Source organism: Penaeus chinensis, chromosome 29 (assembly GCF_019202785.1).
Source record: "Penaeus chinensis breed Huanghai No. 1 chromosome 29, ASM1920278v2, whole genome shotgun sequence".
NCBI classification, from domain to species: Eukaryota; Metazoa; Arthropoda; class Malacostraca; order Decapoda; family Penaeidae; genus Penaeus; species Penaeus chinensis.
The window spans coordinates 32,027,592-32,045,064 of NC_061847.1; the positions used below are offsets into that span (position 1 = coordinate 32,027,592).

Here is a 17,473-nt window from a genome sequence, read left to right on the forward strand (position 1 = left end):
CTCATCTTCAAGTAGTTCCATTTATTCATCATGTATACCAAGTAGTCTTGTTTCAAGAAGTTCCAGTTGTGTTAGTCCATCTTCAAGAATTGAAAGTAGCTCCTTTTCAAGCAGTAAATCTCTTCCCAGCAGTTCTATATCAAGCTTAATAAGTCTCAGTATATCATGTAGTGCACTGATATCAAGTAGCTTTACAGGCAGTGGAAGTAATATTGCTTCCAGCAGCTCTGAGTCAAGTAGCCAGAGCAGTTTGAGTTCTGTTATATCAGATTCAAGAAGTGAAATTGGATCAAGTAGTTCATGTTCAAGCAGTATTCGTAAATCCATATCAAGCAGCCATGGCAGTCCAAGCATTACAAGCTCAAGCAGCATAATGGTATCATGTAGTTCTCCTGGAAGCAGTCCTTTGCCAAGTAGCTTGAGTAGTATTCCATATGTATCTAGTTCAGTCAGTGAATGTTCATTTACTAAATCTCATCCTAGTATTTCTATTCCAAGTTCAATGAGTCTCAGTAAATCCTGCAGTGCAATGATATCAAGTAGCTGTTCAGGCAGTGAGAGTAATATTGTTTCCAGCAGCTCTGAATCAAGTAGCCATAGCAGTTTGAGTTCTGTTATTTCAGTTTCAAGAAGTAGTTCATGTTCCAGCAGTATCAGTGCTTCTAGTAGTAAATCGATATCAAGCAGCCAACACAGTTCAAGCTTTACAAGCTCTATCAGTCCAAGTAGTTCAAGCAGCATAATGGAATCACGTAGTTCTGGAATTACAAGTAGTATTGTTTCAAGCAGTTCTTTGTCGAGTAGCTTGAGCATTGTTCAAAACATATCTAGCTCAGTCAGTGAATGTTCACTAAGAGAAGTGAGCTCATCTTCAAGTAGTTCCATTTATTCATCATGTATACCAAGTAGTCTTGTTTCAAGAAGTTCCAGTTGTGTTAGTCCATCTTCAAGAATTGAAAGTAGCTCCTTTTCAAGCAGTAAATCTCTTCCCAGCAGTTCTATATCAAGCTTAATAAGTCTCAGTATATCATGTAGTGCAATTGCACTGATATCAAGTAGCTTTACAGGCAGTGGAAGTAATATTGCTTCCAGCAGCTCTGAGTCAAGTAGCCAGAGCAGTTTGAGTTCTGTTATATCAGATTCAAGAAGTGAAATTGGATCAAGTAGTTCATGTTCAAGCAGTATTCGTAAATCCATATCAAGCAGCCATGGCAGTCCAAGCATTACAAGCTCAAGCAGCATAATGGTATCATGTAGTTCTCCTGGAAGCAGTCCTTTGCCAAGTAGCTTGAGTAGTATTCCATATGTATCTAGTTCAGTCAGTGAATGTTCATTTACTAAATCTCATCCTAGTATTTCTATTCCAAGTTCAATGAGTCTCAGTAAATCCTGCAGTGCAATGATATCAAGTAGCTGTTCAGGCAGTGAGAGTAATATTGTTTCCAGCAGCTCTGAATCAAGTAGCCATAGCAGTTTGAGTTCTGTTATTTCAGTTTCAAGAAGTAGTTCATGTTCCAGCAGTATCAGTGCTTCTAGTAGTAAATCGATATCAAGCAGCCAACACAGTTCAAGCTTTACAAGCTCTATCAGTCCAAGTAGTTCAAGCAGCATAATGGAATCACGTAGTTCTGGAATTACAAGTAGTATTGTTTCAAGCAGTTCTTTGTCGAGTAGCTTGAGCATTGTTCAAAACATATCTAGCTCAGTCAGTGAATGTTCACTAAGAGAAAGAGCTCATCTTCAAGTAGTTCCATTTATTCATCATGTATACCAAGTAGTCTTGTTTCAAGAAGTTCCAGTTGTGTTAGTCCATCTTCAAGAATTGAAAGTAGCTCCTTTTCAAGCAGTAAATCTCTTCCCAGCAGTTCTATATCAAGCTTAATAAGTCTCAGTATATCATGTAGTGCACTGATATCAAGTAGCTTTACAGGCAGTGGAAGTAATATTGCTTCCAGCAGCTCTGAGTCAAGTAGCCAGAGCAGTTTGAGTTCTGTTATATCAGATTCAAGAAGTGAAATTGGATCAAGTAGTTCATGTTCAAGCAGTATTCGTAAATCCATATCAAGCAGCCATGGCAGTCCAAGCATTACAAGCTCAAGCAGCATAATGGTATCATGTAGTTCTCCTGGAAGCAGTCCTTTGCCAAGTAGCTTGAGTAGTATTCCATATGTATCTAGTTCAGTCAGTGAATGTTCATTTACTAAATCTCATCCTAGTATTTCTATTCCAAGTTCAATGAGTCTCAGTAAATCCTGCAGTGCAATGATATCAAGTAGCTGTTCAGGCAGTGAGAGTAATATTGTTTCCAGCAGCTCTGAATCAAGTAGCCATAGCAGTTTGAGTTCTGTTATTTCAGTTTCAAGAAGTAGTTCATGTTCCAGCAGTATCAGTGCTTCTAGTAGTAAATCGATATCAAGCAGCCAACACAGTCCAAGCTTTACAAGCTCTATCAGTCCAAGTAGTTCAAGCAGCATAATGGAATCACGTAGTTCTGGAATTACAAGTAGTATTGTTTCAAGCAGTTCTTTGTCGAGTAGCTTGAGCATTGTTCAAAACATATCTAGCTCAGTCAGTGAATGTTCACTAAGAGAAGTGAGCTCATCTTCAAGTAGTTCCATTTATTCATCATGTATACCAAGTAGTCTTGTTTCAAGAAGTTCCAGTTGTGTTAGCCCATCTTCAAGAATTGAAAGTAGCTCCTTTTCAAGCAGTAAATCTCTTCCCAGCAGTTCTATATCAAGCTTAATAAGTCTCAGTATATCATGTAGTGCACTGATATCAAGTAGCTTTACAGGCAGTGGAAGTAATATTGCTTCCAGCAGCTCTGAGTCAAGTAGCCAGAGCAGTTTGAGTTCTGTTATATCAGATTCAAGAAGTGAAATTGGATCAAGTAGTTCATGTTCAAGCAGTATTCGTAAATCCATATCAAGCAGCCATGGCAGTCCAAGCATTACAAGCTCAAGCAGCATAATGGTATCATGTAGTTCTCCTGGAAGCAGTCCTTTGCCAAGTAGCTTGAGTAGTATTCCATATGTATCTAGTTCAGTCAGTGAATGTTCATTTACTAAATCTCATCCTAGTATTTCTATTCCAAGTTCAATGAGTCTCAGTAAATCCTGCAGTGCAATGATATCAAGTAGCTGTTCAGGCAGTGAGAGTAATATTGTTTCCAGCAGCTCTGAATCAAGTAGCCATAGCAGTTTGAGTTCTGTTATTTCAGTTTCAAGAAGTAGTTCATGTTCCAGCAGTATCAGTGCTTCTTGTGGTAAATATATATCAAGCAGCCAACACAGTCCAAGCTTAACAAGTTCAATCAGTCCAAGCAGTTCAAGCAGCATAACGGAATCATGTTTTTCTGGAATTATAAGTAGTAGTATTTCAAGCAGTTCTATGTCGAATAGCTTGAGCATTGTTCATAACATATCTAGTTCATTCAGTGAATGTTCACTAAGAGAAGTGAGCTCCTCTTCAAGTAGTTCCATTTATTCCTCATGTATACCAAGTAGCTTTGTTTCAAGCATTGAAAGCAGTTCGTTCTCAAGCAGTGAATCTCTTCCCAGCAGTTCCATATCAAGCTTAATAAGTCTCAGTATATCATGCAGTGCACTGATATCAAGTAGCTGTACAGGCAGTGGAAGTACTATTGCTTCCAACAGCTCTGAGTCAACTAGCCAGAGCAATTTGAGTTCTGTTATATCAGTTTCAAGAAGTGAAATTGGATCAAGTAGTTCATGTTCAAGCAGTATTCGTAAATCCATATCAAGCAGCCATGGTAGTCCAAGCATTACAAGTTCAAGCAGTCCAAGCTGCTCAAGCAGCATAATGGTATCATGTAGTTCTCCTGGAAGTATAAGTACTGTTGTTTCAAGCATTTATTCTCCATGTACTGCAAGTAGCCTTGTTTCAACAAGTTTCAGTTGTGCAGAGCCATCTTCTCTAAGAATTGAAAGTAGCTTTTCCTCATTCAGTAAATCTCTTCCTAGTATATCTATTCCAAGTTCAATGAGTCTCAGCAAATCATGTAGTGCACTCATACTAAGTAGCTGTACAGGCAGTGGAAGTAATATTGTTTCCAGCAGCTCTGAGTTAAGTAGCCAGAGCAGTTTGAGTTCTGTTATATCGATTTTAAGAAGTGAATTGTGTTCAAGTATTTCATGTTCTAGTATTAGTCCGTTTTGTAGTAAATCAATATCAAGCAGCCAACACAGTCCAAGTATTACAAGTTTAGTCAATCCAAGCAGCATAATTGTATCATGTAGTTCTTTTGGAGAGATAAATAGTATTGATTCAAGCAGTTCTGTGTCGAGTAGCTTGAACATCGTTCCAGACGTCTCTAGTTCAATCAGTGAATGTTTACCTAGAGAAGTTGGACAGTGTTCTATATCAAGCATTGAAATTTTACAAAGTAGTTCCAGAATTTCTAACAGTATGTCAATTTCACCAATATCCACCAGTGAATCTTGCTTTATAATTAGTGAACTTAGTTCTGCCTCAAGTAACTTTTTCGGAAGTGACAGAATAGCCGTCTCAAGCAGTTCCAGTCCACGTGGCAGCATAGAACTGTGCATCAACCGTATCTCAAGCAGCGAAAGTAGTTCGGGACAATTCAGTTCTTCAACCAGCAACCCAAAATCAACTCAATCTGCTTCCTCTCTGTGTAGCAGCTCACTTTCAAGTAGATGTAGTATGTCCAGTTTCATAGTTAGCCCACGCAGTTGTAGCAGTTCCCGGATATTCTCAAGTAATTGTGGTGTGAGCAGCTTTACTTCAGGGGGTCCGAGCAGCCTCACCTCAAGATCAAACTATTACTCAGATTCAAGCAGCATAGGAGATTCAGAATTATGCAGTGCATACAGTTCATCAAACGTTTTGTGTTCAAGCATGCACAGTAGTTACAGCTCTCAAAGTTCTGTTTCAAAAAGTAGTTACAGATCTATAGTTCCAAGTTCAAGTATCCCAAGTTCCTGTAATCGTTGTAAGTAATAGTACGACAGATTTGTTTATCACGAGAATTCTTTGTGCACTGAATATTTGAAATACATTCAAATCAGATTAATACTTCATGATTAAGCTAAACTAAACTTACCTGCAAGTTCAAGCAATTCATTGTTTACATTTAGTTCACGTTTGCTCTCCAATGGCAGCACAAATGTTCGGTGTGATTGTCTTCACCACATATCCACATTTAAAAATATATTCTAAATACATTAATCTACTAGCATAATTCGTCTTATTCTAAATAATAATAATAATAACAACAACAATAATAATGATAGTAATAAAACATTTATATGTAAGTGATACTTTTCGATATTAGCAATGAATCACCTGTATAATTCAACTGCTGATAATGATTACTACACTAAAGGCAATGGCAACATAAAGGTAAAGAGGCATGCAATACTAAACAACAGAGGTATCATGTCTGTTTTGGCCTATGGATAATTCTAGCGCTGATGAATATAATCTGGAATATGCATATAAGAATTTAATGGTCTCATGATCATAATTATATCAATGGTATATCTCGTTATGATAAATGTTCATATGATTAACATCATTATAACATTAACAATAACAGTATGTGCATAGACTCCTTCCAACTCATATGTACCCGCAATACATGATAATCATGATCAGTTTTTTTTTTTACTAATAGGAATGGTAATAGTAACGAAAATATTAGTAATAACAATGATAATCATTACAATAGTCATAATCATATGATGGTAATAATCACAATCATAATCAATTAATAACCATAATCATATTCAAATCATCATCATCATTATAATAAAAATGAAACAATATTAATAATAATGATAATAACAATGATAATCATAATAATAATAATAATAATATAACTTGGCTAATATCATTGCCTTTAAATATTTATATTTATTTATTGATTTTACCTTCCCTTAGGAATGACATATTTCAACCTTTCTTTTTCATCTTTTTCAATTTTATATTCTTTGTATAGATATCATATAAAAAATATTCGTATATGATATCTGGTTTTATAAGACTTTCTAATGGTTAACAACAAATATTTTGTATGCATTTCAGGTTCTAGTAGTAAGTATCTAAAGCTTCTATCGTGAGTATTGGAATCAGTAGAGAGGTAAGTGTAGGATCGTATAAGCAGGTAAATACACATACACGTTTATATTTGTATTTACATACACATATTGTATTTACATACACGCTTATAAATGAAAGGTACAAGTTAGGTACCTTCCGTTTTGAAATAACACCATATCTTTGAAGTCTCTTTCAACTGACAGACTGGTACAGGTAAAGTAAATGAGTTATTGTTATTGTTTTTCCATTTCTTCCTTTAACACTTTTTTTTTCTGATTTGATGCAACTGTAAAGTCAAGAGATACAAAATGTATGTATTTGAAGTTTTCTACATGGCAGATATAATAGGGAAGACAAAATAATACTAACATTTACTGGTACATATAGTCTAAACAGCAAAAATGTTAGTCAGAGAGTCTGGTTCACAGTCTAATTGTTCAGTTTTGTAATATTCCAGAAATGTAAGGTTAACTTTTACATCTTTCTTATCCTTTCCTTCTCATTTACTTTCTCTTTTTACCTTTTCAAAGTAAAGCTATCGATTGTGCACACATTAAAACTATATTTGCCTTATAGGTTCAAGCTGTTCAAGTTCTAGTTTTAGTAGTTCAAGCTCAAGCTCTAGTAGTTCAAGTTCAATTTCCAGCACCTCAAGTTCGAGTTCTAGTAGTTCAAGTTCAAGTTCCAGCTCCAGTAAGTACAAAAACAAACCAAAAAACCAGTCTCTTAACAACAAGTTAACAAGTTACCGTATCCAAAATATTACACCACAAATGAAACTGCTGACCATGAAAAGCAGATTCAAGGAAGCACATTATTTGTGATAATGTATCATTGTTTCTAATAGTTAAAATTCCAGCAGTTCTAAGCCGTGCTGACAGTATGTAGAAAATGGAATATGATTCTTATTCCATTGTTTACATGTTTACATCTGTTCCTTTCTTTCTGTGAGGTTGGTGTTCTTTTTTTTGTTTTTTGTTTTTTAGAGGATATATCCAATGTAATGTCCCATGACTGAATTGTTTATTTCTAGGTTCAAGTAGTTCAAGCTCAAGTTCTAGTTGTTCCAGTTCGAGCTCCAGTAGTTCAAGTAGCTCAAGTTCAAGCTCCAGTAGTTCAAGTTCAAGTTCCAGTAGTTCAAGTAGCTCAAGTTCAAGTTCCAGTAGTTCAAGTAGCTCAAGTTCAAGTTCCAGCTCTAGCAGTAAGTAGAAAATGTGTCCATGAATTCAGAATATGTATAAGTGAAAATATGATAATTTGTAACTTTTTGTAAGTTTCTCTTTGTAAATCTCTCAGGAACGAATTGCATTTTAATATTAGTTTGTCCTATCACTGATAATTAAAAAAAGAAGCACAGGATTGGGATGACCTGTAATTATATGAATTGATATATATCAAACAAGATTACATGGATCATTGTTTGATATGTGACTGTCAAATGTTTTGTGCTCAGACGAATAAAACACTTTTCCTAGGCTCAAGTAGTTCAAGTTCAAGCTCTAGCAGCTCAAGTTCAAGTTCAAGCAGCTCAAGCTCAAGCTCTAGTAGCTCAAGCAGTTCAAGTTCAAGCTCCAGTAGCTCAAGTTCAAGTTCTAGCAGTAAGTACTGAAAACGAAGTAAATTAAAAATGTTCTATTACAGTGATCAACCCATGTATCACTTATACAAGTAAAATATTAATTATTCCACAGTAATCTTTCAGATATTCAGTGTTGCATCCTACTTTTTATTTACATTCAGTTTTACATTTATTGCATTTGACTTTCTTTTTTCATGATGTACTGAATACTTTCGAACAGTTATCTAGCTTTCTATTTCAAAAGAATGCCTGGGTGGTTTCATATACTATGCAAACATAACTTCATATAAAACCTACATATTTCTTTAGGCTCAAGTTCAAGCAGCTCTAGCTCAAGTTCAAGTTCAAGCAGCTCTAGCTCAAGTTCAAGTTCAAGCAGCTCTAGCTCAAGTTCCAGTTCAAGTAGCTCAAGCTCAAGTTCAAGCAGTAAGTAGCAGCAAAAATATACACTAATTTCTAGCCCTTCGACATTTTTCTCTGGCTATGGAAATCATGTAAAAGCGGTAAAGAAAAACTGATTTCGTTGATGCTATTTGTTCGATATTAAGACTATATTGTACACCCACATAAGTGTATTGATCTTTTATGCATATGTGTTTATATCATTATGTGTATATATGCATATATGCATGTATATGTGTATATGCGTACTTGTACTTAGCCTTCTGGAAGGCTGATATTGGAGTTGTCTGAACGATATGCTACATCTAGTAGCCTGCTGTCCCTGTAATTTAAAATCTGGTAGTTCAAGCTCAATGTTTATGGCTGCTGTACTAATATTCACAAAAATACATCACGTTTTATACTACAGCATATGTTGTACAAATGCAAATGTTTTGTGCTAAGGGTGTATAAGCAGAAAATTGTCTTATTATGTACCTGATTTCAAGGTTCTAATCTTCTTTTTTTTAACGTTATAAACACTGGACTTACTAGAACAATGTATTTATCTCTGAATTTATTTTACAGGTTCAAGTAGTTCAAGTTCTAGCAGTTCAAGTTCCAGTAGTTCAAGTTCTAGTAGTTCAAGTAGCTCAAGCAGTTCAAGCTCTAGTAGTTCAAGTAGCTCAAGCAGTTCAAGCTCTAGTAGTTCAAGTTCAAGCTCAAGCTCGAGCAGTAAGTAGTACATTTGCTCTTTTTCAATCCTTAGTTTTCTTTTCAAGGTGCTTGAAAATTACCAGAAAATAAAACCAAAATAGAAAGTGGTGAAACATTCACAGCATGGACACAGGCAATACATTTACACAGACATAATATCATTATGACTAACATAAAGCCTCATTTGCATTTGCTGAAAAAGCAATAATGCTTAGATAATAGGAAATGTTTCTTCACTTCCATATATATATACATATATATATATATATATATATATATATAAACATATACATACATACATGTATATGTGTGTGTGTACGTATATATATATATATATATATATATATATATATATATATATATGCATACACATGAATACCTTGAAATGAAAGCTAACATTTATTGAATATTAAACTTTTTTTCCTTTTTTTTCTTTGGTTATTCATTCCCCATGCAGGCACAAACACTTATAAAAGTTGTACTCATAGGTTCAAGCTCCAGTTCCAGTTCAAGTAGTTCTAGTTCAAGTTCAAGCTCTAGTAGCTCCAGTTCAAGCTCTAGTAGCTCCAGCTCAAGCTCTAGTAGCTCCAGCTCCAGCTCAAGCAGTAAGTTTATTAATTTTATCCCCTCTCAGTCGGTAAGAAAAAGCAAGTGGGGGAAACGAAATCTTTTAATGACTTAGTAAAGTACTGGTAAATTTAGCTAGGGATTCAGGAAACAAATGCACAATGGACCTAGCAGCAGTGGAGACACAGAGATCCCAGGGTGACTTCCCTATGTATATGTATTGAATATATATACATACATACACATATACGTATATATATACATACATACATACATACATATATATATGTATATATATAGTATGAGTTCCAGTTCTAGGGGTCTTAGTTCTAACACTATTTATAACTAATAGCAGGAATATGGCTTAGTCTAAAATCACATATTCATCCATGTTCGCCCATTAGTTTTCAAATAAGTATCTATCTTATATTTTTGTGCAAACTTAACTCAGCAAACAACAACAACAACAAAAAAAAATTCACCAACATGTAATGTTGCATGTATTTTTTTCATTCCTATTACTTTTAACATCAGTTTTCAGTTCTCTTGAGTGTTTGATGAAATACCCTTTCCCTCTGGGTTCCATTTTAAGCTCAAGCTCAATTACTTCAAGTTTAAGTTCTAGTTCAAGCCGTATAACTCCACATCAAGTTATAGCAGCAAGTCTGTACCAACTACGACAACTATATTACACCCTGATTAATACATATTCTTAGAACTTTACAAACTCACTTTCTACAGAGGCCTCCCCTCCTGATGTTGGGAAAAATCAATAAATTAAAAAGCTTATTTCCAATCTGAAACTCTAGTAGCTCCAGCTTCAGATGCTGAAGCTTTAGCAGTATGCACCAGTGAAGAAAATGGTATAACCTATTATATAGAGAATATCCCATCTATTTGTTTTATCTCCCATATGCCTAAAATATCGCCATTTTTGTTTCCAATGTCCACTGATATCTTTAATTCCAGATATCTGTATTTTGTTTATGATATTAGAAAAAAAATTGTAAGTTATAACCTGCTTATTCATAGGTTCAAGCTCCAGTTCAAGTTCAAGCAGTTCCAGCTCTAGTAGTTCAAGTTCAAGTAGTTCAAGCTCAAGCTCTAGTAGTTCAAGCTCTAGCAGTTCTAGTTCAAGTAGTTCAAGCTCTAGCAGTTCCAGTTCGAGTAGTTCAAGCTCCAGCTCCAGCTCAAGTAGTTCAAGTTCGAGCAGTAAGTGATGTAGGACCTTATTCCTTGCTACAACTTAATATTCTATTTCCCTTGGTGAAAACAGGATTATTTTATTATAAAAGATTTTTTTTCTCACAGGACTGTTATCAACAAGGTAAGAACTCCTTTACCCTTCGAGTATTTCGAAGGCAACAGTTGTATAGAAAAGAAATTTCCACAAAAATGAAACAATCTCTCTAGCAATGGCAATTTTTGCTCTATTATTTGGTTTGATATCCTTTTTATTGGTTCTCTCTTTATGGCATATGATAAAATCTTCCATCATGCCTATTTCTTCATTAAATGGTATTTGAAATCGATGCATTTATATGCTCAAGCACAAGTCTCTTAAAGTAATCCAAATAGTTCACATCTATATTTTATGAATTCAAGGTCAAGAAGTTCAAGCTGTAGTACCTCTAATTCAGGCAGTAAATTTGCATTTCCTAGGGCCATGCACTGGAATCTTGTTTTCTGGCCTTTTTGTTGGAAGAAAGTATCCAGAAATTGCATACCCCCTTTCATAAATTATCTTTAATCATTATTTTTTCCTGTTAAGAGAAATAGAGACAAAGACAAAGAAGTGATTTATATATGTTTACATGAGAAAAGGAAGCTGATGGTGTATCTAGTAGCTCCAGAAATTTTCATTAAAAAAAAAAATAATAATAATCGTGATATATAATTCTAAATATTGGTAATCTCTCTAACACTAATACAGGGAAATCTGTAATCTGTGTTTAAAGGTTCAAGCTCCAGCTCCAGCTCAAGCAGTTCAAGTTCTAGTAGTTCAAGCAGTTCAAGCTCTAGTTGTTCAAGCACTTCAAGCTCTAGTTGTTCAAGCAGTTCAAGCTCTAGTTGTTCAAGCAGTTCAAGCTCTAGTTGTTCAAGCAGTTCAAGCAGTTCAAGCTCTAGTAGTTCAAGCAGTTCAAGCTCTAGTTGTTCAAGCAGTTCAAGCTCTAGTAGTTCAAGCAGTTCAAGCTCTAGTAGTTCAAGCAGTTCAAGCTCAAGCAGTACCAGTTATAGTAGCTCCTGTTCGAGCAGTAAGTCTAAATAAGCTGATTTTTCATATCTTAACAGAAATATGTAAGATCAGATGTTAAGTACAACCTATTTATTCATAAGTCCACATTCTAGTCCTAGTAGCTTTAGTGAATTTAAGAAAAAGTTCCCATGCTAGTGGCTCAGGTTTATGTCTGAGAAGAGTCAAGGTGTAGTTTAAGATCATCTAGTTCTAATTTCAATAACGCAAGCTCTAGTAACTCAATTACCAATTGTAGCTCAAGCTTGATATATCTAATCTATTCTAATATATTTTTTGCTCAAGCTGCCCAAGTTCTATCACTAAGGCTAGACTTGGAATGATCAGATATTTTCCTTACTTTGTAAGCAGCAAGCACTGATATGTTTCAATGCAAACATGGAATATCTTCCAAAGAGACTACCATCCTTTAGCTCAATTTCCTTTTTGTAGGAAGCATTATTCTCAGAAATCCAGAAAGACACCCGATATAAAAGAACATATTTGTTACAATTATGCTCCTCTGTCAGCTCAAGCTCTATAAGCTCCAGATCAAGTAGTTCAAGTTCTAACAGTAAGTCTCAACTTGTTAAGGCCATCTGGTATTCCCAAGTCTATTGTTTTCTTTGCAGGCCTAATAATTTCAGTTATAAGTTCAAGTAGCTGAGGCTCATATTGCTCAAGTAGTTTCATTTCCAGTAGTTCAATTTCACATACCTCAAGCTTAAGATTAAGATTAAGCTCCAGTATCTAGCTCAAGCAATTGCAATTCTTGCAATTCCCCCTTTGACTGCTAGTTGATTTTGCATGAAGCATCACAATTTACATCCTCAATGATCTTCCAAGAGGATATGTACTACTCAGTTGTTGGAGAAATATCTACAAACATGTTATTTTATTGTTATTATTGTTATTATCATTATAATAATAATGATGATAATAATAATTATTATTATTATTATAACATTGAGGGTGGGGTGGGGGTCATCCAAATCATTGATAGGAAACTTTTAGTTATAAGCTTTGTTCATCCTCTAGATCAGATTCAAATAATTCTGGAAAATATGTTATGATAGAGGTAACAGTCTGCTCTTTTTACACTTCAAGCAGTTACAGTTCAAGTAGCTCAACCTCAAGGTCTAGTACTTCAAGCTCAAGCTGTTCCAGTTCTAGTAGCTCAAGCTCAAGTTTTAGTTGATCCAGCTCAGGCAGTTCGTGTTCCAGTAGTAAGTGGGGACTTGCTAAGTCAAGAATCTATCACCAAGTATCCGGTTTTCGTTACGAGAGGAATAATTTTTTTTCTAAACGTTGCATATTATTCAACTAATCAGAGATATTAACATTTCAGACATATAAAACTACATGTTTATTTTTATTTCCTTCCGTGATGTAGAGAAAACTGTTAGCTACATATTTTTCACAGGTTTAATCTCCACTCTAACTTTGAGTAGTTCAAGTAGTTCAGGTTCTAGAAGCTACAGCCCTAGTAGTTCTAGTTCAAGCAGTCTATCCTCACATTATAAGGCTTGCTTTAATCTTTGTTGGAAGACCATTTCTTCATTGCAACACAATATTTTCTTAAGCATTTGATATTCTTATTTTTTCCTTTAACAAAAAAGGTAACTGTTGAAAGAAAGTTATTTATGATTACATATTCTTAGGGCCATGTTCAAGTTCAGTTCCAGGTCAAGAGTTCTATTTCAAACTCAGGCAGCTTAAACTTAAGTAGCTCCAATTCAAGCAGTAAATCTAGACATGCAAAGACCTTATGTTATCCCTAAACCTCAGGGTCTTGTAGTTAAAGATCAAAATCTATTTGCTTCACTTCAAGTTGTAAGGCTTTGCAATTTAAACATTGTCTTGCAGCCCAGTTTCTCCCCTTTTTCCAGGAGGCACTTGTCCATCTTTTTTTTTTTTTCTTTTTTTTTTTTTTTTTTTTTTTTTTTTTACAATAGATCCAAGGAACAAAATATTGAAAAGGTATATATTCCATATATTCATAGGTTCAAGCTTTAATTCAAGCTCAAGCATTTTAAGTTCAAGTAGTTCTAGTTCAAGCAGCTCAAGATCTAATAGTTCAAGCTCAGGCAGGTGTAATTATTTTCAACCTAGAAATAGCACAGTCCAGGAGGAAATATTAAAATGCCAGTTTTATATATTTATCTTTCTCCCTCAGTAATTCAGAGAAAACTGCTAGCTATAACTTTTGTTCAAAGGTTTAAGCTCAAGTTCAATTAGTTCAAGTGATTCAAGTTGTAGAAGTGTAAGTTCAAGCTGTAAGTCTTTGCAAGCTAAAGCTTTATATCAAAACCTGTATTTCATTAACTTTTCTAGGAAATACACTACTGACACTCTTATTTTCATATTTGTGTATGATTTTAATGGCCATTACAGAAACACACAAGACAAAATATTAAAAATTATTCAATATCCGTATATTCTTAGGTTCAAGCTTTAGTTCAAGTAGCTTCAGCTCAAGCTCTAGTAGCTCAAGCTCAAGCTCTAGTAGCTCCAGTTCAAGTAGCTCCAGCTCAAGTTCAAGTAGCTCCATCTCAAGTTCAAGTAGCTCCAGCTCAAGCATCTCCAGCTCAAGTTCAAGTAGCTCCAGCTCTAGCTCTAGTAGCTCCAGCTCAAATTCAAGTAGTTCCAGCTCAAGCTCAAGCTCTAGTAGCTCCAGCTCAAGCTCTAGTAGCTCCAGCTCCAGCTCAAGAAGCTCCAGCTCAAGCTCAAGTAGTTCCAGCTCAAGCTCCAGTTCAAGTAGCTCCAGTAGCTCCAGATCAAGCTGTAGTATCTCCAGCTCAAGCTCAAGTAGTTCAAGCTCAAGCTCAAGTAGCTCCAGTTCAAGCTCTAGTAGCTCCAGCTCCAGCTCAAGCTCAAGTAGTTCCAGCTCAATCTCAAGTTCAAGTAGCTCCAGTTCAAGCTCTAGTAGCTCCAGCTCAAGCTCTAGTAGCTCAAGTTCAAGCTCTAGTAGCTCAAGCTCTAGTAGCTCCAGCTCAAGCTCTAGTAGCTCCAGCTCAAGCAGCTCAAGCTCAAGCTCAAGTTCTAGTAGCTCCAGTTCAAGCTCTAGTAGCTCCAGCTCAAGCTCTAGTAGCTCCAGTTCAAGCTCTAGTAGTTCCAGCTCAAGTTCAAGTAGCTCCAGTTCAAGCACTAGTAGCTCCAGCTCCAGTAGCTCCAGTTCAAGCTCTAGTAGCTCCAGCTCAAGCAGCTCTAGCTCAAGTTCAAGTAGCTCCAACTCAAGCTCTAGTAGCTCCAGTTCAAGCTCTAGTAGCTCCAGCTCCAGCTTCAGTTCCAGCTCAAGTTCAAGTAGCTCCAGCTCAAGTTCAAGTAGCTCCAGCTCAAGCTCTAGTATCTCCAGCTCAAGTTCTACTAGCTCCAGCTCAAACTCTAGTATCTCCAGCTCCAGCTCTAGCTCAAGCTCTAGTAGCTCTTGCTCAAGCTCTAGTAGCTCCAGTCCAAGCTCTAGTAGCTCCAGCTCCAGCTCAAGTTCAAGTAGCTCTTGCTCAAGCTCTAGTATCTCCAGCTCCAGCTCAAGTAGCTCCAGCTCAAGCTCTAGTAGCTCCAGCTCAAGCTCTAGTAGCTCCAGTTCAAGCTCTAGTAGCTCCAGCTCAAGCTCTAGTAGCTCCAGCTCAAGTTCAAGTAGCTCCAGCTCAAGTTCTAGTAGCTCCAGCTCAAGCTCTAGTAGCTCCAGCTCAAGCTCTAGTAGCTCCAGCTCAAGCTCTAGTAGCTCCAGCTCAAGTTCAAGTAGCTCTAGCTCCAGCTCAAGTTCAAGTAGCTCCAGCTCAAGTTCAAGTAGCTCCAGCTCAAGCTCTAGTATCTCCAGCTCAAGTTCTACTAGCTCCAGCTCAAGCTCTAGTAGCTCCAGCTCCAGCAGCTCCAGCTCAAGTTCAAGTAGCTCTAGCTCAAGCAGCTCCAGCTCAAGCTCTAGTAGCTCCAGTTCAAGCTCTAGTAGCTCCAGTTCAAGCTCTAGTAGCTCCAGTTCAAGCTCTAGTAGCTCCAGCTCAAGCTCTAGTAGCTCCAGTTCAAGCTCTAGTAGCTCCAGCTCAAGCAGCTGCAGCTCAAGTTCAAGTAGCTCTAGCTCAAGCAGCTCCAGCTCAAGCTCAAGCAGCTCCAGCTCAAGCTCAAGCAGCTCCAGCTCAAGCTCTAGTAGCTCCAGTTCAAGCTCAAGTAGCTCCAGTTCAAGCTCTAGTAGCTCCAGCTCAAGTTCAAGTAGCTCTTGCTCAAGCTCTAGTAGCTCCAGTTCAAGCTCTAGTAGCTCCAGCTCAAGTTCGAGTAGCTCCAGTTCAAGCTCCAACTCTAGTAGCTCCAGCTCAAGTTCAAGTAGCTCCAGCTCAAGTTCAAGTAGCTCCAGCTCAAGTTCAAGTAGCTCCAGCTCAAGCTCTAGTAGCTCCAGTTCAAGCTCTAGTAGCTCCAGCTCAAGCTCTAGTAGCTCCAGCTCAAGTTCAAGTAGCTCCAGCTCAAGTTCAAGTAGCTCCAGTTCAAGCTCTAGTAGCTCCAGCTCAAGCTCGAGTAGCTCCAGCTCAAGTTCAAGTAGCTCCAGCTCAAGTTCAAGTAGCTCCAGCTCAAGCTCTAGTATCTCCAGCTCAAGTTCTACTAGCTCCAGCTCAAGCTCTAGTAGCTCCAGCAGCTCCAGCTCAAGTTCAAGTAGCTCTAGCTCAAGCAGCTCCAGCTCAAGCTCTAGTAGCTCCAGTTCAAGCTCTAGTAGCTCCAGTTCAAGCTCTAGTAGCTCCAGTTCAAGCTCTAGTAGCTCCAGTTCTAGCTCTAGTAGCTCCAGCTCAAGCTCTAGTAGCTCCAGTTCAAGCTCTAGTAGCTCCAGCTCAAGCAGCTGCAGCTCAAGTTCAAGTAGCTCTAGCTCAAGCAGCTCCAGCTCAAGCTCTAGTAGCTCCAGTTCAAGCTCTAGTAGCTCCAGCTCAAGCAGCTCCAGCTCAAGCTCTAGTAGCTCCAGTTCAAGCTCTAGTAGCTCAAGCTCCAGCTCAAGCAGCTCCAGCTCAAGCTCTAGTAGCTCCAGCTCAAGTAGCTCCAGCTCCAGCTCTAGTAGCTCCAGCTCAAGTTCAAGTGGCTCCAGCTCAAGTTCAAGTAGCTCCAGCTCAAGCTCTAGTAGCTCCAGCTCAAGCTCTAGTAGCTCCAGCTCTAGTAGTTCCAGCTCAAGCTCAAGTAGCTCCAGCTCATGCTCAAGCTCTAGTAGCTCCAGCTCAAGCTCTAGTAGCTCCAGTTCAAGCTCTAGTAGTTCCAGCTTAAGCTCAAGTAGCTCCAGCTCCAGCTCTAGTTGCTCCAGCTCTAGTAGCTCCAGCTCAAGTTCAAGTAGCTCCAGCTCAAGTTTAAGTAGCTCCAGCTCAAGTTCAAGTAGCTGCAGCTCAAGTTCAAGTAGCTCCAGCTCAAGTTCAAGTAGCTGCAGCTCAAGTTCAAGTAGCTCCAGCTCAAGCTCTAGTAGCTCCAGCTCAAGTTCAAGTAGCTCCAGCTCAAGCTCTAGTAGCTCCAGCTCAAGTTCAAGTAGCTCCAGCTCAAGTTCAAGTAGCTCCAGCTCAAGTTCAAGTAGCTGCAGCTCAAGTTCAAGTAGCTCCAGCTCAAGCTCTAGTAGCTCCAGCTCAAGCTCTAGTAGCTCCAGCTTAAGTTCAAGTAGCTCCAGCTCAAGCTCTAGTAGCTCCAGCTCAAGTTCAAGTAGCTCTAGCTCAAGCTCTAGTATCTCCAGCTCAAGTAGCTCCAGCTCAAGCTCTAGTAGCTCCAGCTCAAGTTCTAGTAGCTCCAGCTCAAGTTCAAGTAGCTCCAGCTTTAGTAGCTCCAGCTCTAGTTCAAGTGGCTCCAGCTCAAGCTCTAGTAGCTCCAGCTCAAGTTCAAGTAGCTCCAGCTCAAGCTCAAGTAGCTCCAGCTCAAGTTCTAGCAGTAAGTTTGGACCTGCTACGAAAATATTAGCTGAG

General features: G+C 37.6%; 2 protein-coding genes across 2 annotated transcripts in view; both read left to right on the top strand.

Annotated features, from left to right (window-relative positions):
* The first annotated feature begins 1 nt into the window (after position 1).
* LOC125040482 (serine-rich adhesin for platelets-like) lies at positions 2-5,224 on the top strand. Its single transcript, XM_047635035.1, has 3 exons — positions 2-1,803; positions 1,905-4,975; positions 5,145-5,224. The coding sequence occupies exons 1-3, from the start codon at positions 374-376 to the stop codon at positions 5,222-5,224; spliced, it is 4,581 nt and encodes a 1,526-aa protein (XP_047490991.1). The 5' UTR covers positions 2-373.
* A 95-nt stretch (positions 5,225-5,319) lies between these two features.
* The window catches only part of LOC125040483 (serine-rich adhesin for platelets-like), a 53,246-nt gene continuing 41,092 nt past the window's right edge, over positions 5,320-17,473 (top strand). Inside the window, 13 exon segments of the mRNA XM_047635036.1 lie at positions 5,320-5,385; positions 6,288-6,297; positions 6,661-6,777; positions 7,118-7,285; positions 7,560-7,682; positions 7,973-8,089; positions 8,633-8,779; positions 9,250-9,366; positions 10,361-10,540; positions 11,287-11,587; positions 12,669-12,784; positions 13,565-13,652; positions 14,020-17,442. Of these exon segments, the coding sequence (XP_047490992.1) occupies positions 5,320-5,385; positions 6,288-6,297; positions 6,661-6,777; positions 7,118-7,285; positions 7,560-7,682; positions 7,973-8,089; positions 8,633-8,779; positions 9,250-9,366; positions 10,361-10,540; positions 11,287-11,587; positions 12,669-12,784; positions 13,565-13,652; positions 14,020-17,442 (4,973 nt within the window).

What these genes read in the sequence shown, in the direction of transcription:
- LOC125040482 (XM_047635035.1), top strand. Translation starts at nt 374, where the DNA reads ATGGTATCATGTAGTTCTCCTGGAAGCAGTCCTTTGCCAAGTAGCTTG. An exon ending in TTTCAAGAAGTTCCAGTTGT is followed by an intron (nt 1,804 to 1,904) that starts GTTAGTCCATCT and finishes TATATCATGTAG; the next exon opens with TGCACTGATATCAAGTAGCT. An exon ending in CCCAAGTTCCTGTAATCGTT is followed by an intron (nt 4,976 to 5,144) that starts GTAAGTAATAGT and finishes CTCCAATGGCAG; the next exon opens with CACAAATGTTCGGTGTGATT.